Source organism: Neofelis nebulosa, chromosome 6, assembly GCF_028018385.1.
Source record: "Neofelis nebulosa isolate mNeoNeb1 chromosome 6, mNeoNeb1.pri, whole genome shotgun sequence".
Taxonomy (NCBI): domain Eukaryota; kingdom Metazoa; phylum Chordata; class Mammalia; order Carnivora; family Felidae; genus Neofelis; species Neofelis nebulosa.
In genome coordinates, this window is record NC_080787.1 from 143,052,204 (window position 1) to 143,070,289 (window position 18,086).

Genomic DNA, 18,086 nt, shown 5'->3' on the forward strand with positions numbered 1-18,086 from the left:
TCGGTCTCTCAAAAATAAACAAACATTAAAAAAAAACAAAACCCACCTTTAAATGTTTTATGTAAAGATCTTAGGTAACACCCCACTTATGTCTTAATATTTAAATTTCACTATGCATAGTAGTAATTTTAGCTTTAAGTTTTGTTTAGTATCTAGTGCATCTTGATTGTTGGGGGATATAAGCAGCTAACTCTAGGCTCACTACTGGGAAATTAAAGCATTAGTAACTATAAATATAGTTTCCTTTTACATGAATGATTTTTATGTGTGCTATTTTTCCTTTTTCTGTTTTAGTGATTCCAAATGATATTTCAAGTGGCTCTGCAATTTTAGGAGGACAGCCACCAAATGTGACAAGCAATTCTGGAATTTTGGGAGTCCAAAGACCAAATGTGTCGAGTAATTCTGAAATTATTGGAGTCCGGCCATCTAATGTTTCCAGTAGTGCTGGGATTATTGGACCCCAGCCACCAAATATTCTAAATAACTCTGGAATTTTGGGACTACAGCCACCAACTGTGTCAAGTAGTTCTGGACTCTTGGGAGTGCTACCTCCAAATATTCCTAATAATTCGGGACTAATAGGAGTACAGCCACCAAATGTTCCGAACACTGCTGGACTTTTGGGAACACAGCCACCAGCCGGGCCTCAAAACTTACCCCCTTTAAATCTCCCTGGTCAAAGGATGCCTGCAATGCCAATGTTAGACATTCGTCCGGGACTAATACCACAGACACCTGGACCAAGATTCCCTTTAATACAGCCTGGAATCCCACCCCAGCGGGGAATCCCTCCCCCGTCGGTACTTGATTCAGCTCTTCATCCACCACCCCGTGGTCCGTTTCCTCCAGGAGATATTTTTAGTCAGCCAGAAAGACCTTTTCTGGTTCCTGGAAGACAAAGTGTAGACAATGTTACTAATCCAGAGAAAAGGATACCACTCGGGAATGATAACATTCAACAGGAAGGAGATAGAGATTACCGGTTTCCTCCCATGGAAGCCAGGGAAAGCATTAGTAGACCTCCCCCGGTGGATGTTAGGGATGTGGTTGGACGGCCTATAGATCCAAGAGAAGGTCCTGGAAGGCCTCCGTTAGATGGTAGGGATCATTTTGGAAGACCTCCTGTCGATATTAGAGAGAATCTTGTGAGGCCAGGCATAGATCATCTTGGTCGAAGAGACCACTTTGGCTTTAATCCAGAGAAGCCCTGGGGGCACAGAGATTTTGATGAGAGAGAACATCGGGTTCTGCCTGTCTATGGTGGTCCAAAAGGCTTACATGAAGAAAGAGGTCGATTTCGGTCTGGAAATTATCGATTTGATCCTAGAAGTGGTCCTTGGAACAGAGGATTTGGACAAGAAGTTCACAGAGATTTTGATGACCGCAGAAGACCCTGGGAGAGGCAAAGGGATAGGGATGACAGAGATTTTGATTTCTGCAGAGAAATTAATGGAAACCGTCTTGGACGAGATAGAATTCAAAACACCTGGGTCCCCCCTCCTCACGCTCGGGTTTTTGATTTTTTTGAAGGGGCCACTTCTCAACGAAAAGGTGATAACGTGCCTCAGGTTAATGGTGAAAATACTGAGAGACATGCCCAACCACCGCCTTTACCAGTACAGAATGATCCTGAACTTTATGAAAAACTGACATCTTCAAGTGAAATAAACAAGGAGAAGAGTGACACAGTTGCTGATATAGAAAGTGAACCAGTGGTAGAAAGCACAGAAACTGAGGGGACATAATCATCACTCAGTAGGTAAAAGATACCTTTTGTAAAGTTGTCATCTCTCTGTAATAGATTAATGGCTGACTGGACCATAGTTGTTCACTTTTGTCTGCCAGAATTAAGTTAATCTGATGTTCATGTTCACCTTTCTCTTAAAATAATTGTACAACTGACTTGTATAGACATTGTTCTTAATATGAACATGGTAGGTAAACATTTTTTTATTTTTCTGATAAAATATAAATGTTGCCCCCAGATTCTTTTAACTTCAAGGAAATGAATAACAGCTTGTCAGAGACTTCCTATGGAAGAAAGAATTTTTTTAGATACTACCATTAGGTTGGATATGGTAATAGATATATTTCAAAATAGCAAGTGGTGGTATATCTTATCCATATCTTTAGGCTGCTGCAGAATTTTAAAGTAATAGACAAAGCTGTGATATTTTATGCAAAGACTGGCTCTAGATATTTGAGGAGCACAATACAGAGATTTTAAAAAGTGATTTTGTAAAATCTACACTATGGTCTCTGTTTCTCCAAAGTAAGTGTTTGTGATTTGTTCCTCATACTGCAGTGAGTAAAAAAGAAAAAAGAAAAAAAAAAAAAAAAAGAAAACAACATAAATATTAAAGTACGTTTCAATGTTGGGTGAATTTTGTTTTTAGATGCCAATAAAACTTATTTGTTTGATAACAGTGTTCTAGGAATTGTATTTTTTTAATCTACAAATTCTTAAAACGTTGGATCATTAGCAGCATGTGCTTAGTTGTTGCAGAAGTTTTTTTATTACTCTTGATAACAATGAAGAACTGTGTGGTGGAAAAACATGTACTTTGATATAAAAATCATGCAGTCTCATTAGTATGTATGTAATATCTGTATATATTTATTGTGTAAATCCTATGTAGATTTTTCTGTTTCTCTGTATGTCTGTCTTCATGTACATACAGAGAAAAATAGTTGATAGTTTAGATTATAAAATATTCTTTAAAATCGGATAGAAAATTAGAGAAATTTGGCTAATTGACAATGCTCATAGTCAAAACTCTTAGCCTTTATGAAGGTAAAATAAGAAATATTGTCAAGAAATGCATTGACAGTTTGGCAATTCTTTTTTAACATAGTTAGGCATGAAGCCAGAGTTAGCATGGAGCCAGAATTCACGTAAATGCTTGCATTGCTTTGTTTCACATTATATTTGCTATTCTGCATAGATAGTGCTAGTACTAAAGTACTTATTGGTCACTTGCCTGAGGTGAATTTCTTAATTGCACAGAATATATAGAGGTGTTGATGGATTTAAAAACATTATATTTCAGGAACAAAGTGTCCATCATGTGTTCTGTAGGCTGTGGGTAACACTGTTCAGATTAGCCTCCAAGGTAAACTGAGTAGCAGAAAAATTGGGGATTGGTTTCCTATTTATTTATTTATTTTTGCTTTTAATTTTCATTTATTTGCTATTTGTTTCTCCTTTGGGTTTTACATATATATACATATATTAAAAACCATTGGTGTTTTTTTTTTCATTCCTAATGAAGGCTTTTATTTGGTCCTATGAATAGTCCTTTTGTTTCGTATGCATTCCCAGCCACTCATCATTTGCTCTATTTCTCTAAAATTCTTAAGCTACATTTGTCAAGCCTGCCTAAAATAAGGATAGAACACACCAGCCCTCTAAAGTTGGATTTAAATGTAAATTTAAAATTGGATTGGTTTGGCTTACCTCTTGATAATCTAAACAGCTGTAAGAGCTTTAAGGTTGGTTCCTGGCCAAAAATCAAGTCATTTCTTCTTAAAGGTTCTGAACAGAAATAGTACATTATTACTTTTGTTATGTGAAAAAGTGGGTAAGCGTGGAAATTTGGTGTTTATTTTTAAGGTAATTCAATATAGTCCAGCAATTTGAGTTGGTTTCAGATCTTTTCCTTAGGGTAACAGGAAAAACTGTGACAGTGGTGCAAAGTATTAATGTTCAGGAATGATTAGCCTTGTCCTTAAGGAAATTATATTGACTGGGATTTCAAACTACTTTAGTTGTATTTACCATTATTAAAATTAAGTGATATTCACTTGGATTAAGTAGCAATAAAAAATGTAGACTTTTCAGTGACTTTTGATCCCAAGTTTTTAATCACTGCTGGGCCTTCATGTGTAAACTTGAAAACAAAATATGTAGAAGCATCGCACTGGTTTGAAGATTCTGGTGGTGACAGTTAACCTAATCAGTTGTCAGTAGTGTATCTAGAAACCTATCTTGGGAGTGTGTGACACTCTTAAAATAGGTCGAGAAAAATTTATGTCTACTCGTTCTCACTTTGTCCTTATTTTGTAGTATAGTATTTAAGTGAAAGGATATTACTCATCCTTATACTGAATTTCCGAAGTTTGTATTTACGTTCACCAGTTTTTTGAATGATGGAGAGAAATTAATTGTCTTTGATTAAGTTTGACGTAGAACCTATCGTGGCTTTGATGCGTTTGATCCCAGTGCTGTCACTAGAATACTAGCCAGTAGAAATAGCAAGGAATGACCTGACCACTTGAGTACAGTTGTTCGAAGTGCTGCAGGCAGTATCTACATGAGCCACCAAATCAATAGTGTCTTGATTTGTGATGTGTTAGAGAACAATATGACTCTCAGTATAATAGACTACAGTTTTAGTAGATGCTTTCTAAATGTTTTTTTTGCCTTTAAACATTTCGTTACACATTGGCTTCTGTTTATAGCATAAATACATACAGTGCAGTTTGATCATTTATATTGCAGTTAGAAACTTGTTTTACAGCACAGCAGTCATCTGCAGCACATTGTAGGTGGAATGCTAAATTTATTTCAGTATGTAGGATGGGAAATGTTTAGCATTGGAAGGTGGAATAGTATAAAATTATTTGTTTAAAACTCTGGAAATGACTTTATATAATATTTAATTGATAACATTTGTTCATTATTTAAGCTATTACATTCTTACCAGAGTTTTTTTTGTCCTGATAATTTAGTGGTCTCGTTAAATGTATTGGCCATTTTCACTCATATAAAAGATTATAGTTTATGGAGCCACACGTTTAAGGTTGTTTTGGGGTGGGTCAGTTTTATTACACTCAAAAAGAAAAACTTACCTCTTTCAGTTTGGAAAAGTATTTTTTTTATAAACACCATTGTTCATCAGATCTAAGGTGCCATTTATTGTAAGAAGCATCGTTCAGGAATAAAAACTGTTTCCAGCATGACATGCCAGTGATTATGAGACCCATCCTATTTCGGAAATGTCAAATCTAATGGTGTCTTACAATCAAAGAAATGCGGTATTCATTATGAACTTTATATAGATATATATATAATCCCTTATTCATTGAGTGATTTAAAGAACATTTTGATGTTTTTTTGTCATTGTATATATTTCAAATGGGCACAACTTTAAAGAAAAAGTAAATTTTAATATCCAATTAAAAATAATTTTGTTATACCTTATGTGCCTTTATTATTACTTTATGGGGTGCTATATTAATAAAATGTTTTAAGGGCTTTTAACTTTCAGAGAAAGGAAACATTAAAATTTTTCTCTTTAAATGTTTTACATAATGTAGAAGAGGAGAAGCAAGTATCTTTCTATTCATTTTTAAGATAGGCAAAATTAAAAACTAAATATTTGTAAATATAATAAATACTGCAGTGTGGCAGAGAATTATAAATGTTTCCTTAATTGAGGATGCTGTGGTTTTATAAAACTATAACTTAAGTTTTTTAAGCACTAAAATTTTAATTTTCCACTTGAAAAGAAATAAAGGTTACTACTTTTTAATGGGAGATTTAAATACAAGACACCTTGGTTTAGCAAAACTTTCTGGAATTAGAATTCAAAATTAATGGGCCAGATTGTTTTCTTTAGGGGGGTGTATACTTTAAATAGGGATGTACATATTGAAAACAATTTGAAATACTCTGTCTCTGTGGTTCTCAGACAAGAAATATACAACAGAATCACCTGTGGAAATAGGAGGTGGGGGGATGTCACCACAGACTTACAAATACAGAATCCCCTAGGAAGATACATATTTTTATACACACACACACACACACACACACACACACTCTCTCTCTCTCTCTCTCTCTTCCCTCGGTGTATATGTATGCTTTTTAGACCCCCACAAACTACCACTTCAAATAGATTAAAACATGTAAATACTTAATATGCCATGCACTTGAGATTCTTCAAAAAAATTTTAAGTAAAATACTTTGGTAACATAAAAATTATTTTTAATGTTTCAATAAAGTATATACTTGTGGCAGTTGGCATTGGAGTATGAATAAAAAATAGAGAAGTCATTATCACAGTTCTAAACTCATTAAAGCATTAAGAATTAATCTAAAAGATGAATTAAGGGAAGAAAGGCATGGAAGGAAACATCTTGACATGGTTTTATAGGAAGTGTTTTTGACTCAATTGAGAATTATAGGATACCTCAAAGAAAAGTTTACTTGATTTAAATGCTTTGATTATGGAAAGGGACCCTTTGGGACAAGATTGTGAGTGTCAAATTTATCAAGGACTAGTAATATTTCTAGTAGGATTACTTAGATGTGGTTGCATGTCAGAAACTAACGCAGATCGGTGGTTTATTTTGCATGAGCTTTGCTGAGACATTTTTCTTCCCCTCTACTTAATTCTCTCCTGTTTTGGGGTTCTCTTTTCATTCTGTATGTACACTTAGAATTACTCTGCCCTGTTCTAATCATGCTATAGAACAAATAATCTGAGTAACTTGTAAACTATAACAGTAGATCAAGGGGTAGAATTGTGCTAATGGACTAAGTTTACATCATAGAAGCGGTAGGTGCATCGGATAGTGGGATTGTAGCAGGATTCTCACACAGTCATGACACCAAGGCTTTTCTTTCCAGGAAGCAACTTTATTCATGCCAGCATGGCTCCGTTGTGTTCGTACCCTAAGAACTGAGCCCTGAACGCCATGTGGCATAGTCTTTTATGCATTTTTGACTTCTTTGTTTTCCATATATGGTAACACACAAACATGCAGTCTGATTAAGTGGTCTCATGTTACAAGGTCGTGAGCGAGGTTATGTTCCTGTGTAGCCAGGTTGCCTTGAGGGTTTTTGTTTTTTGGGTTTTGTTTCTTCATTTTTTAGGGAGGGGACCCTACCACAGGATGACCTATAGTGAAGGAAGTGGAGGAGGGAGCTCTTATGCACAGAGCTCACTAGATGGTAGAGAGTAAACTTACAACTTGTGACTTTGAGCCCTGAATTAATGAGAAGTAGAGTCTAATGAGCGCGTCACTCTGGCATAGCAATGGCAGATATGTTGCACTTGGTTGACCTGTGTTGTTTGGCCCTCTCCACACTCCATGGGAGCTATCACTATTTTGTCCTACTTTTCTGCCTTTCTCAGAATTCTCCAATCCTTCTCGGGGCACCTGGGTGGCTTAGTTGGTTAAGTGTCTGACTTCTGTTCAGGTCATGACCTTGCAGTTCATAAGTTTGAGCCCTGCGTCGGGCTCTGTGCTTGACAGTTCAGAGCCTGGAGCCTGCTTCGGATTCTGTGTCTCCCCCTCTCTCCCTGTGTCTCTCTCCCTCTCTCTCAAAAATAAATAAGCATTAAAAAAAAATGTAAAAAGCGTCATCATAGCACTCCAGCCTCCTTTTTGACCCTTTATTCCAAGCAAGGACTATCAGTTGGATATAATTGTATTGAAAGCAGTTTGCTGCCCCTTGGCTTAGCGGTTTCTAGGGTCATTTCTAGTGTTTAAACACCTTGAGTATATGAAATAAATTTTCTCCTCTGTAAAAGACCACTTGAGGAAGCCAGAGGAACAAAAGGAAAGACTAACAGCATTGGAACTTTTTAAGAGACCACAGATTTCCATGCCATTAGGTTTTCAAAACTATTTCTAACATTTGCTAGATATATATGTCTTTTAGACAAGTTACTGTGCCTCCAAGCATCATTTCTTAATAACTAATCTGCACGGTTACATTTTTAAAATGGTCATTGGTGATGTTAGCTAGTACTTAATAGACGTGTACTATGTGACAAGAACTGGGATAATTTTATTACCTGTATAAGACTCATGACAATCTTGTATTTTAATATCTATTTTGCTAACAAGCCTGTCACAGATTTATTTCCCAGGGTCACCCAACTTGTAAATACTTGAGGAAAGATTGAAACCCAGGTCTATCATTTTGAAAAATGAGCGTGTAGCACCTGCTAAGGTTCGACACATACATGGCATAGGCTCACCAACTGTTAGCTCCTCTTCTCTTTAAAAGGCAAATAAAACAATAAAAAGATGAAAGGCAAATAAATTTGTGCAGGCAGACATAAACTTGAACAGCCAGTCTTCTCCTTCTAGGATAAGGCTTCATTTAAACACTAAACTGAATTTGTATTTTCCTTATTACAAGTACCTGTGGGACTCTCTCCTTTTCCTATAGCTAAATAATCACTCCAGCTGCATTTTCTTAGATTCTGTTTTCAGGGTTTGGGTTTTTCTTAAGGTTATGCTATGATATAATATGGTTAACTTTCTTGAGATGGTATTTTGAGGTTTTTGTTTTTGTTTTTTTTTAATGTTTTATTTATTTTTGAGAGAGACAGAGACAGAGCACAAGAAGGGGAGGGGCGGAGAGAGAGGGAGACACAGAATCCGAAGCAGGCTCCAGGCTCTGAGCTGTCAGGACAGAGCCCTATGCAGGGCTTGAACTGATGAACCACAAGTTCATAACCTGAGCCAAAGTCAGATGCTTAACCGACTGAGCCACCCAGGTGCCCCAATAACATGCTATTTTGGAGGCAAGTTTGTATTGCACTGATACTAAGTAAGATTTTTTTTTTTTTACTGCAACTTTCCCACAAATAAAATATCAAAACTTATTTATCTTTTAAAATGTTTAAATATATGTAAAGCGGAGCCAATGGTTGCTTGCAAGTTTATATTTTAGATTGTGGCTGTAGGAGCTCCTGTCAAAATTTGGCATTTATACACTCTATGTATTGACAAAACTTAGTAATCCGTTTTCTTGTGTATAAAGCTCCTATATTAAGAATATTCCATGGCTTGAATTAAGTGAAATATGTCAGGTTGTCTTTACACATAGTAAGCATTCAGTATTGGTCTTTATTCACCACTTGAAATCAGGCAGTTTTAGAGCCCAGCTCTGTTGTCTTTGATAGCAGTGGATAATTTGCAGTCATTTTACTTTTCTCAAATATATAATCTGATTCTAGGTTTTCTTTCTCTTCAAGTCTTCTGTTCAAATCACGAAACTTAGATTCATTTAAGTTTTAATTCATAGCATGTTCTGGTGCTGGCCTTTGATCACCTTTTCCCAAGTCTTTGGACAGATGACTTTAAACATTGTGGCCATATTACTGGCTAATTTGCATGTCAGGGGAACATGCTTATTATATTTGTGAGATTTCTATTTCTACTAATCTTGTCAAAGGTAATTATTATTTTACTTATGATTATTACATGAAATAAAAAGTTCTGCATTTGAACAATGAGTTTTTAGTAACAGGAGTCTTATGTTTATTACTGAACTTTGGTCAGTTTGCATATTAATAAGAATGTTAGTAAATCAGAAGACTTGTGATGAGTAAAATTAACCTTTGAAAGTATAAGGGATAAAACTGTTTCAGAATTGATCTTTCTGTGATGACTGAAATTAGTTTGGACCTTTTAAATAGGAGAGGGTAGCATTTACCATCTCCGTAAGTTCTGAAAAGCATCACATCTTATATAGTGTGGTCATACCCAGGATAAGGATTTAGAGATTGCTAAGTAGTTAAACTATCAGGGCTTACGTTAGGACATTTTTAAAAATTTACTTAATAATATTTTAACTATAGCCCTTTGTTTTTATCATACTACTTTATGAATTGTTAGCCAAATGACCACAAGTTAAAATACATTCTCACTGCAGGGAGAGAAGGGCTTGGGTACGGAGAGGCTTAACATTTTTGACCTCTGTGTTACGAACATTGTACATAATTTATCTTCAGAAATACACTGTTTGGTAGGATTGTTACCTCTTTTTTACAAATGAAGAAGCAAATTCAAGTCCAGGGTTAAACGGATTTAATTTGCACCGGTGTTTGATGCCAGGTTTTGCTGACTCTGAAGCTATGCTTTACTTTAAAAGATGCTGTTTTGGAAAGGTAGATTTTAATTCATGACCTGTGTAATTAGTTTCCTGCTATAACAACATTGCCAAACATCGGGGGTCTTAGAACAACAGAAACTTAGTCCCTCACAGTTCCAGAGGTGAGAAGTCTGAAATCAAGGTGCTGGCAGAGCCATGCCTCTCTCTGAAGGCTCTGGAGGAGAATCCTTCCTTTCTGCTTCATAACTTCTGGGAGTTTTAAGCAGTCCTTGGTGTTCTTGACTTGGAGATGCACCTCAGTCTCTGCCTCTGTTGTCAGATGATGGGCCGTCTTCCATCTCGTGTCTTCACATCATCTCTGTGTGTGTCTGTGTGTGTCTAAATTCTCCTCTTATAAGGACATCAGTTCTGTTGGATTAGGAGCCCACCCTACCCCAGTATGGCCTCATCTTAGCTAATTACATCTACAGTGACCCTATTTCCAAATAAGGTCACATTCTGAGGTACTGGGAGTTAAGACTTCAACATACATTTTTGGAGGACACAAGTCATAACAGCCTAGGACTGAATTCTGTAACTATTGAAGATCTAAGTAAACAGACCTTGAAAAATTTAAAACACACACAGTGGGAAAGGTAGTCACATTTTAGAGTGACAAAACACATCTTTATTGAATTCTATTTTTAAATTACTTTGGGTATTACAACAGTCAAATCTCTAGTACAAGAATTGCAAGCCATTAAAACGCAGTAGCACTGCCTAGCTTTTTAGATGAATTTGTAATGCCCATAGTATAAAACTTAATTTCTTTAGTAATAATTGAATTAAAAGAATTTGGAAAGAAGATCCTGTACTATTAGGATTATATAGCAAAGAATCTTTTTACTGCAAATTATTCTTGCATTAAAAAAATTGACTTTAAAAAGTGGAGGTTTTTTAAAAACTTTATTAAACATAGCTACCCTGAAAATTGCTATGTGTCTTTCCGTTTCACTTCTGTTTGTTTTAAATAGTTTAGCATTTTCTTTTTTGTCTACTCATTAAAAATTTACCTTAAGTGATAGGACTATCACTTTGCCATTTCAGTGGTTTATTAGAAATTAGTTTTATTATTTGCCAAATAAATAACCAATTTATTTGCTATTTTTATTTAGTGTTACAACCTTAATACATTTCTCTATTTCTTTTGGTAGAATTAGCACAATTTGTATTTGATCAAGTAAAAAGAACTTTGTATCAACTGAAGTCAAAGTTACATGAATATATAGGTCTTTACTAAATAGGTGTCTTAACAAAGGCCCCTGTGACTTCATAGAAATTCGGACAGTTCTTCTTGTTTTTGTTTGAAGAACACCAAAGCACTTAAAACACTGCCTGGCATGTCATATTACATAGGTGTTCACTATTGTAATTGTGGATAATGGCCAGTAGAGACTTAGGGACATGCAAAGTAGTGTTGTATTGGTTGCAAATAATTAAGGGATTATTTGTACAGATTTGAATATTCAAAATGAGGAAAGAGAGGATAGGGGAGTTTTGTGTGGTTCTTGGAGCTTTATAGGTCTTTTGAGACTTTTTTTTTTTAACCTCCAAAGCTTCAACTCCTCGAGTTTATTTGTCTGGTGCTTTAGGCTAGTGGCAAGCATCCTGTTGGCCCAAGTGGCTTGCCTGTCATGAAGAGGTGGCTGTGGTCTAATAACAGGAAGAACAGTTAAAAAGCTTCCTTCCTGGGGCACCTGGGTGGCTCAGTTGGTTGAGTGTCTGACTCTTGATTTTGGCTCACGTCATGATCCCAGAGTCATGGGATCGAGCCCTGTATCAGCCTCTACACTGAACACGGAGCCTGCCTGGGATTCTCTCTCCCCCACTCCCCCCACCCCCCCGTCCCTCTCCCCAGTTCATGCTCTCTCTCTAAAATAAAATTTTTAAAAAGTCTCCTTCATTTTGTTAATTGCTTAAATATGTCCAGATAGTAGTAATTCAGTGGTTAAAAATAGAGCATTCCTCATTTTTTTATTCAATAAAGCAGGAATTCAAGTTTTAAGAGTATACATTTTTCATGAGACATGAGAAAGGCTAATTAGAAATGGAGAAACGATTTACACTCCTATGAATATATTCATGCTAAAAATGTTGTTAATCACTGAAATAAACTAAATACTTCCTTAAATTGTGTCTGACTCAGTCCATTGAATGGGAAACCACAGTTAGAAAAATGATTTTCCAGTTTGTTATTAGATCTCCTTATTTGATACTAAGAGTTTGAAAAACATTTAATCCCAAAATAAGTCTGTCAAATAAAATTTGAGATCCAAGAGATTATCTGTTGGAGGAGAGGAGTAAAGTTACTTAACTACTGCCAATTCTGAAATCTCTAGTCACTCATAGTAGCCAGTTTAAGAAGATACATAGGATTCTTGACTCCATTAGCAATCACAAAATGCAACAGTAACTAGTTATCTGTACTTTCAAATGTGAAGCAGTAATTTTTAAATCATAGCTTTACAAAAATAACAGCTAGACTCTTTCGGGATAACTAAAATTTAATTGTTACCTTGATACAAAAAGCTAATTTTGGAATGGGGCAATCCCTTAACATGTTAAAGCTCTTACCTTTCTTTGCCACCTTGGTCATTTTAAGTTTATTTGTTGGACTAAAGATACAGCTGTAGCTTTAGTCTTTATGTGGAAGAGTCGAAATACGTAGTATACCTGCTGCCAAATTCACAATTCAAAGCCTTTATTTTCTTTTAAGCTGTGTATTTCAAGTTTTCTCTGTAATACAACTTCTATATTCTGGGCAGGTAGAAATCAGTTCACATTTTAATCAGTGCCAGACTAAGGTTGATTTCTAAATTACTATTGGTTTTCAAAGGGTGAAAAAATGGCTTCCCTCACTGCAAAAACAATTGTATTTAACTAATAGTAAAGCTAGGGAATGTGGAAATACTCATGGATGAAGAGAAAATTTTGATGGGAGGATTCACCTGAGAAACTATAGGGATAAAGGCACTAGCCTTTAGATCTCATGAGCCTCTAGCTATCTAAGGGTTATAGACAAGGGTATGGCCCTGATTCTTTCTAAGCCACTAAACATCAGATGGAAAGGATTTTAAGAGTATGGAAATGGTGTGACCAGGTCTTGAAAACAATGGTGATATCTAGGTTCAGAGAATTAAAGGAGGCGGGCACTTTGTGATTAGTCATTAAGTCCTTTGAGGTGTAATTGTCTTCAGTTTTTCCAAAGGAATACTTGTTAATTTTCCCTTTGTTCTTAGCAATTTGGACAGCTCTCCACTCCTTTTTGTAGCTCTAAGTGTCTTTTTGTCTGGTGGGAAAAGAAAGTGATTACAGAGCAAGGCCTTTTGTTGGGTTTGGCCTTTACTGTTGTGTTTGTCCTCAAATTATCTACTCGGGCACACCTTACATAGAGCACTTACTCTGACAGGAAGTAGTTAAGCCAGGTTGATTTTTCTTGGTAAATATTTTTGCTATTGTTCAGTGAGTAGTCTGACTTTACTTTTGTTTCTGTCTTGGCTGTTTACCTTTTTAATTTAACATTTCAAAGAGTTTCTGATCAAATACAACTCATAGTTGGAAATATGTGTGTGCACACTCATATACACATGCATATATCAGATACCTTCTCCTCAAAGAATCTTCAGCAAACGTAAATTTTCTTTTGATCTTTTTGTAATGGCACTTGACTGTTCTCTCAGGAATCAGACAACTTAAAATCAGTGTCTTGTCTTTCTCAGATTTGAGTCTCACATCTGCTTACCAAACTTGTACTGCTTTAGGAATTAGATCTTTAAATTCTTATTGTCTTATCCGGGCCAGCTCAGTCTTCTTTAAGTGCTCCAGTAACCAGAAATTAATACTAAATGGGTACTCAGTACTAAATATATTCTCAGAGAATGAAGGTGAGCAAGAGCCACCTTTTTATATCTAGTCTTTAAAGCAGTAATATTGGGGCACCTGGCTGGCTCAGTCAGAAGAGCACATGAGTCTTGATTTCAGGGTCATGAGTTCAGGCCCCATGTTGAGTATAGAGATTACTTAAATACAATTTTAAAGACATAAAGCAGTAATATTTCTGACAGCTGGCTAAAGTACTAGCTTTAAATCATTTTTTAGTTACTCATCTTCTAATTGACGATAGCCTAATAATACTCGTTTACTATCCAGTGCTCTTAATGCCATCAGTACTCTGGGTCACTTTGTGGATTTGCTTCAGCTTTTTTCTTGGACCAGCTGAGTCCAAAGCTGCCAAAAGTCAGCTGAGGCTGAACAGGACTTGAGAGAGGAGCCAGAGGGGTGCGGCGGTGAGAGTGACTGCGACAGGGGTGGGGGAGTGGCCCTGTCAGCCTTTGACCAGATGCTTTCTGTTCCAGCTCAGAGCCCTTTTCTTTTTCTCTCTTCTCTTTTCCTGTATGGACATATTCTTGGATGTCCTAATTGATGAACCACTGTTCTAAACTCCTTTTTATCAAACTGATAAATTCAAAGCAGAGTACTTCGTTGTATTGAGCCGGTGTACCTAGCATTGATTCATAGGAATAAATATGGCATGTTTGGCTCATCATGTATCACAAGTACATATTTGAAATGCCAAGCAGTAGACCTTTTAGGATGGTGATTAAAAAACAAAAAACCCAGACATTTCTCTGGTTTTGGAATTTAGCCCAGGAAAGAAAACCCCTCGGGTGCTCCTGCTCAGACAGCCAGATACACACCCTTGAGCCCTCTAGTAAACGAGCACTCATGGCGTATTCATGGCATTCCCAATGCCTTTGTGCCACCGTAATTATTCATACACCCTTATGCTTGCTAAACATAACGTAATCTGGAATTTACTTCTGTAACAGAACCTCTGAAGCCTAGCTAGCACTCTTGCTTCTGGCTTTCCCATATCTTTCTGATCTTACAGCTTTCGTCTACAATTTAAAAAAATCTTTGAAGCCATAGGTGAGGGACTCACGTTATTTTTAACTGTAACTTGCACAGTAGAAAGAACCCGGAGGCTGGGGAAAGTTAACATTGTAATTGATGAGTAATGGAATTTGTTATCTTTTTATGCTACAGCATTTGTGTTTGTTTTTTATCTAGAGCCAGAGTAAAAAATATAGAAGGCGTACCAACATTTCCTTCCCCCCGATGGATAGACACATAAACTTTTACTCCCACAACTGTGACAGATACCATTAAGCTCCTTCCTACCGACAGACTCCTTCCTGCTGAGTCCCAGATTTTCCACATTGCTGCTCCAACAGTCGCTGCGAGTCCGTTGTTAGCGTTAGATCTGAAACTTCTTCCTGGTCCTGAAGGAAGTTACCAAAAGTTAAGGGGTTAATTGTATGCCTTTTTAAAGCAGTTATTCTGGTGTCATCCTCTCAAGGTACAGGGTACAGGTTTTTGCTTCTTAAGGTGACATTACATGATGTTACTTGACATTAACACTGTAACGATAATATCCTGTCTTTGCCTTCACTGCCTTTGAGATGCAGTCTAATCTTGCATAAGTTAGTGAATTAAGTGTTTTGTTCTGAATTCTTCCAAGTATTTTTCAAACAAAACTAGGAATATAAAGTTACTTATTAACTTTTTAACTTTATTAACTTTTAATTTCATGGGTGTCCTAATGCCCTGGTTATATTTTGGCCTTATTTTAGCTTATTTTTACCTTATTTTAGGGCAAAGAATCCTTAATGAAGATGTTAAATGGAATAATTACATCTTTTGCCATTTGTTTTAGGTTGGCTTTAACCTTGTCAGTAAAATGGCTTTCAGTTACTGGAAACATGCTAAGGCATGACTTTTGAACCCAGTTAATTTTTGTTTCAGATATTAAAATAAATTTTTATTTTTTTTAAAAAGTTAAGGGGACAATTATTTTTGTTGAATTAGATTAGAGGAGGAGGTTTGAGAGGAAACAGAATTGAAAAGAACTCAGAGAATGGAATTAGGATTAATATATTTGCGTTATTTCCCAGAGGAAATAAAACGAGTGAGAGGCCAATGCTAAGATTATTTAAGAAAAGAGCAGGAATTGTTTAGCACCGAAATAACCTAGATTTCTTTTTGAAATGAAAAGGTGAAGTGTAACATTAAGCTTTCATGTTTATGTAGTCCAAGTTCTTAGTATAAAATATTTTAAGATTATGGGTGATCATGGAAATCAATGCATATGGCCTGACTGACTTTGATGTTGAGCACCCTCAAAAATTGGATCCATTTTACGGGGCGCCTGGGTGGCGCAGTCGGTTAAGCGTCCGACTTCAGCCAGGTCACGATCTCGCCGTCCGTGAGTTCGAGCCCCGCGTCAGGCTCTGAGCTGATGGCTCGGAGCCTGGAGCCTGTTTCCGATTCTGTGTCTCCCTCTCTCTCTGCCCCTCCCCCGTTCATGCTCTGTCTCTCTCTGTCCCAAAAATAAAAAACGTTGAAAAAAAAAAAATTGGATCCATTTTGTTTATATCAAGAAAAATAAAAGTTTCAGAAATTTGTCCACTTTGGAACTTGACTGAACTCTGTACCTTGAATTGATTGAAGTGTCTAGTAAAATCTGATTTGTCTAATGTTGGCTTTGAAGTAATTTGATTTTTAATGTGTAACCATACATAGACTTGTTTTTCTATGAGTAGCTTAAGACTTGAGCCAGATAATTGAAATCCTCAGATTTGCTAAACTATAATTGAATTATATTATGTCTAGACTGTCCTTTAACTATACTTATATTCCCTTTCTTAATTCTTATGCTTTTTTGCATGTTTCCAAAGCACATGCAATTTCTGTTCCTTTTGGGAGGAATGGAGACATAACCTAACAACCTTAGACATAACCCTGATTGCTGTATGAACATGTTTACCTTAGGTAAATTCTTTTGCTTGGTTGTAATCCTAGATACCATTTTGTAGTTAGGTTTTGGATAAAGTGCATGGGATTTTCCTAATATGCCCACTATCAGAGATCATCACATCACAGGCCTTAAGTGTACAGATCAAATTGCAATCAGAGATACACTTGAATGATGTTCACAGTGGTCTTTAAAATATGGAATTTCAGCTTAATTTTTCGTCCTTTGATCAGTCTATACAGCAGACCTGAAAGTGAATCCAACTTGAATTTTCTTTCTTTGGAAGAGAATGGATAACATATCCAAAGCACTTACTCAGTATTAATATTAACTTCAGATGGTTGCAAAGCCTAAAGGAATTCTGTTTAGCAAATGAAGTTAATCAGAGTGAGATTATAACCAACACTGGTTTCTCTCTAGTGGTTGCTCTCTTGAACATGTTCTTGTTTTGCAGTTTAGTTAGTGCGGATGAGAATTGTTGCCTATTCTATCTGGGCCTTTTGTTTTAACATATTTTGGTGTGAGATGTGTTTGGTTCTTGAGGAAGATAACTGCTTAATGCAAATCCAGTTCCATTAGCTACACATGAAGGTGCTTCAGTAAATTTATGGATCCAGGAAAAAGAAAAAAGTTTCTGGGGCAAGTTTCCTTGTTTTTTAAAGGATGTTTTTAAGAAGATTTTTAAATGAGACACATTTCTTTGCAGATCATTTTTCTTGGTAATTTTGACAAATACTGCACATGTGGTCTCTTTTCCTTTGTATGAGGGCAACTGCTTAAACAAGTAACCTTTTGATATTTTTAGGAAATTATAAATATAAATATGTTATTAAAACATAAATCAGATTTTCAAGTTGTAAAGACTCTATTTGGAAGATAAAATATGATCTAAAATGGCTAGTTAAAATCTTTTGTGAACTAGTCACTTTAAAAAAATTTTTTTAATGTTTATGTATTTTTGAGAAAGAGAGACAGACAGAGCATGAGCAGGGGAAGGGCAGAGAGAGAGGGAGATACAGAATCTGAAGCAGGCCCTAGGCTCCAAGCTGTCAGCACGGAGCCCGATGCAGGGCTCGAACCGCAAGCCATTAGTTCATGACCTGAGCCGAAGTTGGACGCTTAAGTGACTGAGCCACCCAGGTGTCCCTGAACTAGTCACTTTTGATAGTGTAGAGCAGTGAAGCTTTTGGGGCCCAGGTATTAATTTTTTCTCTACACTGAGCATAAATGTAATGTGGACTAATACCCAGCAGCATATGAAAGTTAATATGACAGTTTTTCAAATATGATGACTAATCTAAAATACTAGGTTATTTTACTTTCGTGTCTTAAAGAAAAGTGTTGATTGTAATGGGTAGGATTTGGGACAA

The 18,086-nt window shown here is 36.2% G+C and overlaps 1 protein-coding gene across 11 annotated transcripts in view; it reads left to right on the forward strand.

Moving 5' to 3' along the window:
* SCAF8 (SR-related CTD associated factor 8) overlaps positions 1–18,086 on the forward strand; it is a 225,003-nt gene that overhangs the window by 85,507 nt on the left and 121,410 nt on the right. For 9 of the 11 annotated variants that reach the window (XR_009263417.1, XR_009263418.1, XR_009263419.1 and 6 more), the window contains one exon: positions 295–1,762. Coding sequence is in view for 5 of the 11 variants with exons in the window: in XM_058735749.1 (XP_058591732.1) it covers positions 295–1,748 (1,454 nt within the window). In the remaining 6 variants the exon portion in view is untranslated. Of the gene's footprint in view, positions 1–294; positions 12,034–18,086 lie in introns of those variants that run through there. The other 2 variants (XM_058735751.1, XM_058735747.1) reach the window with 1 other exon arrangement.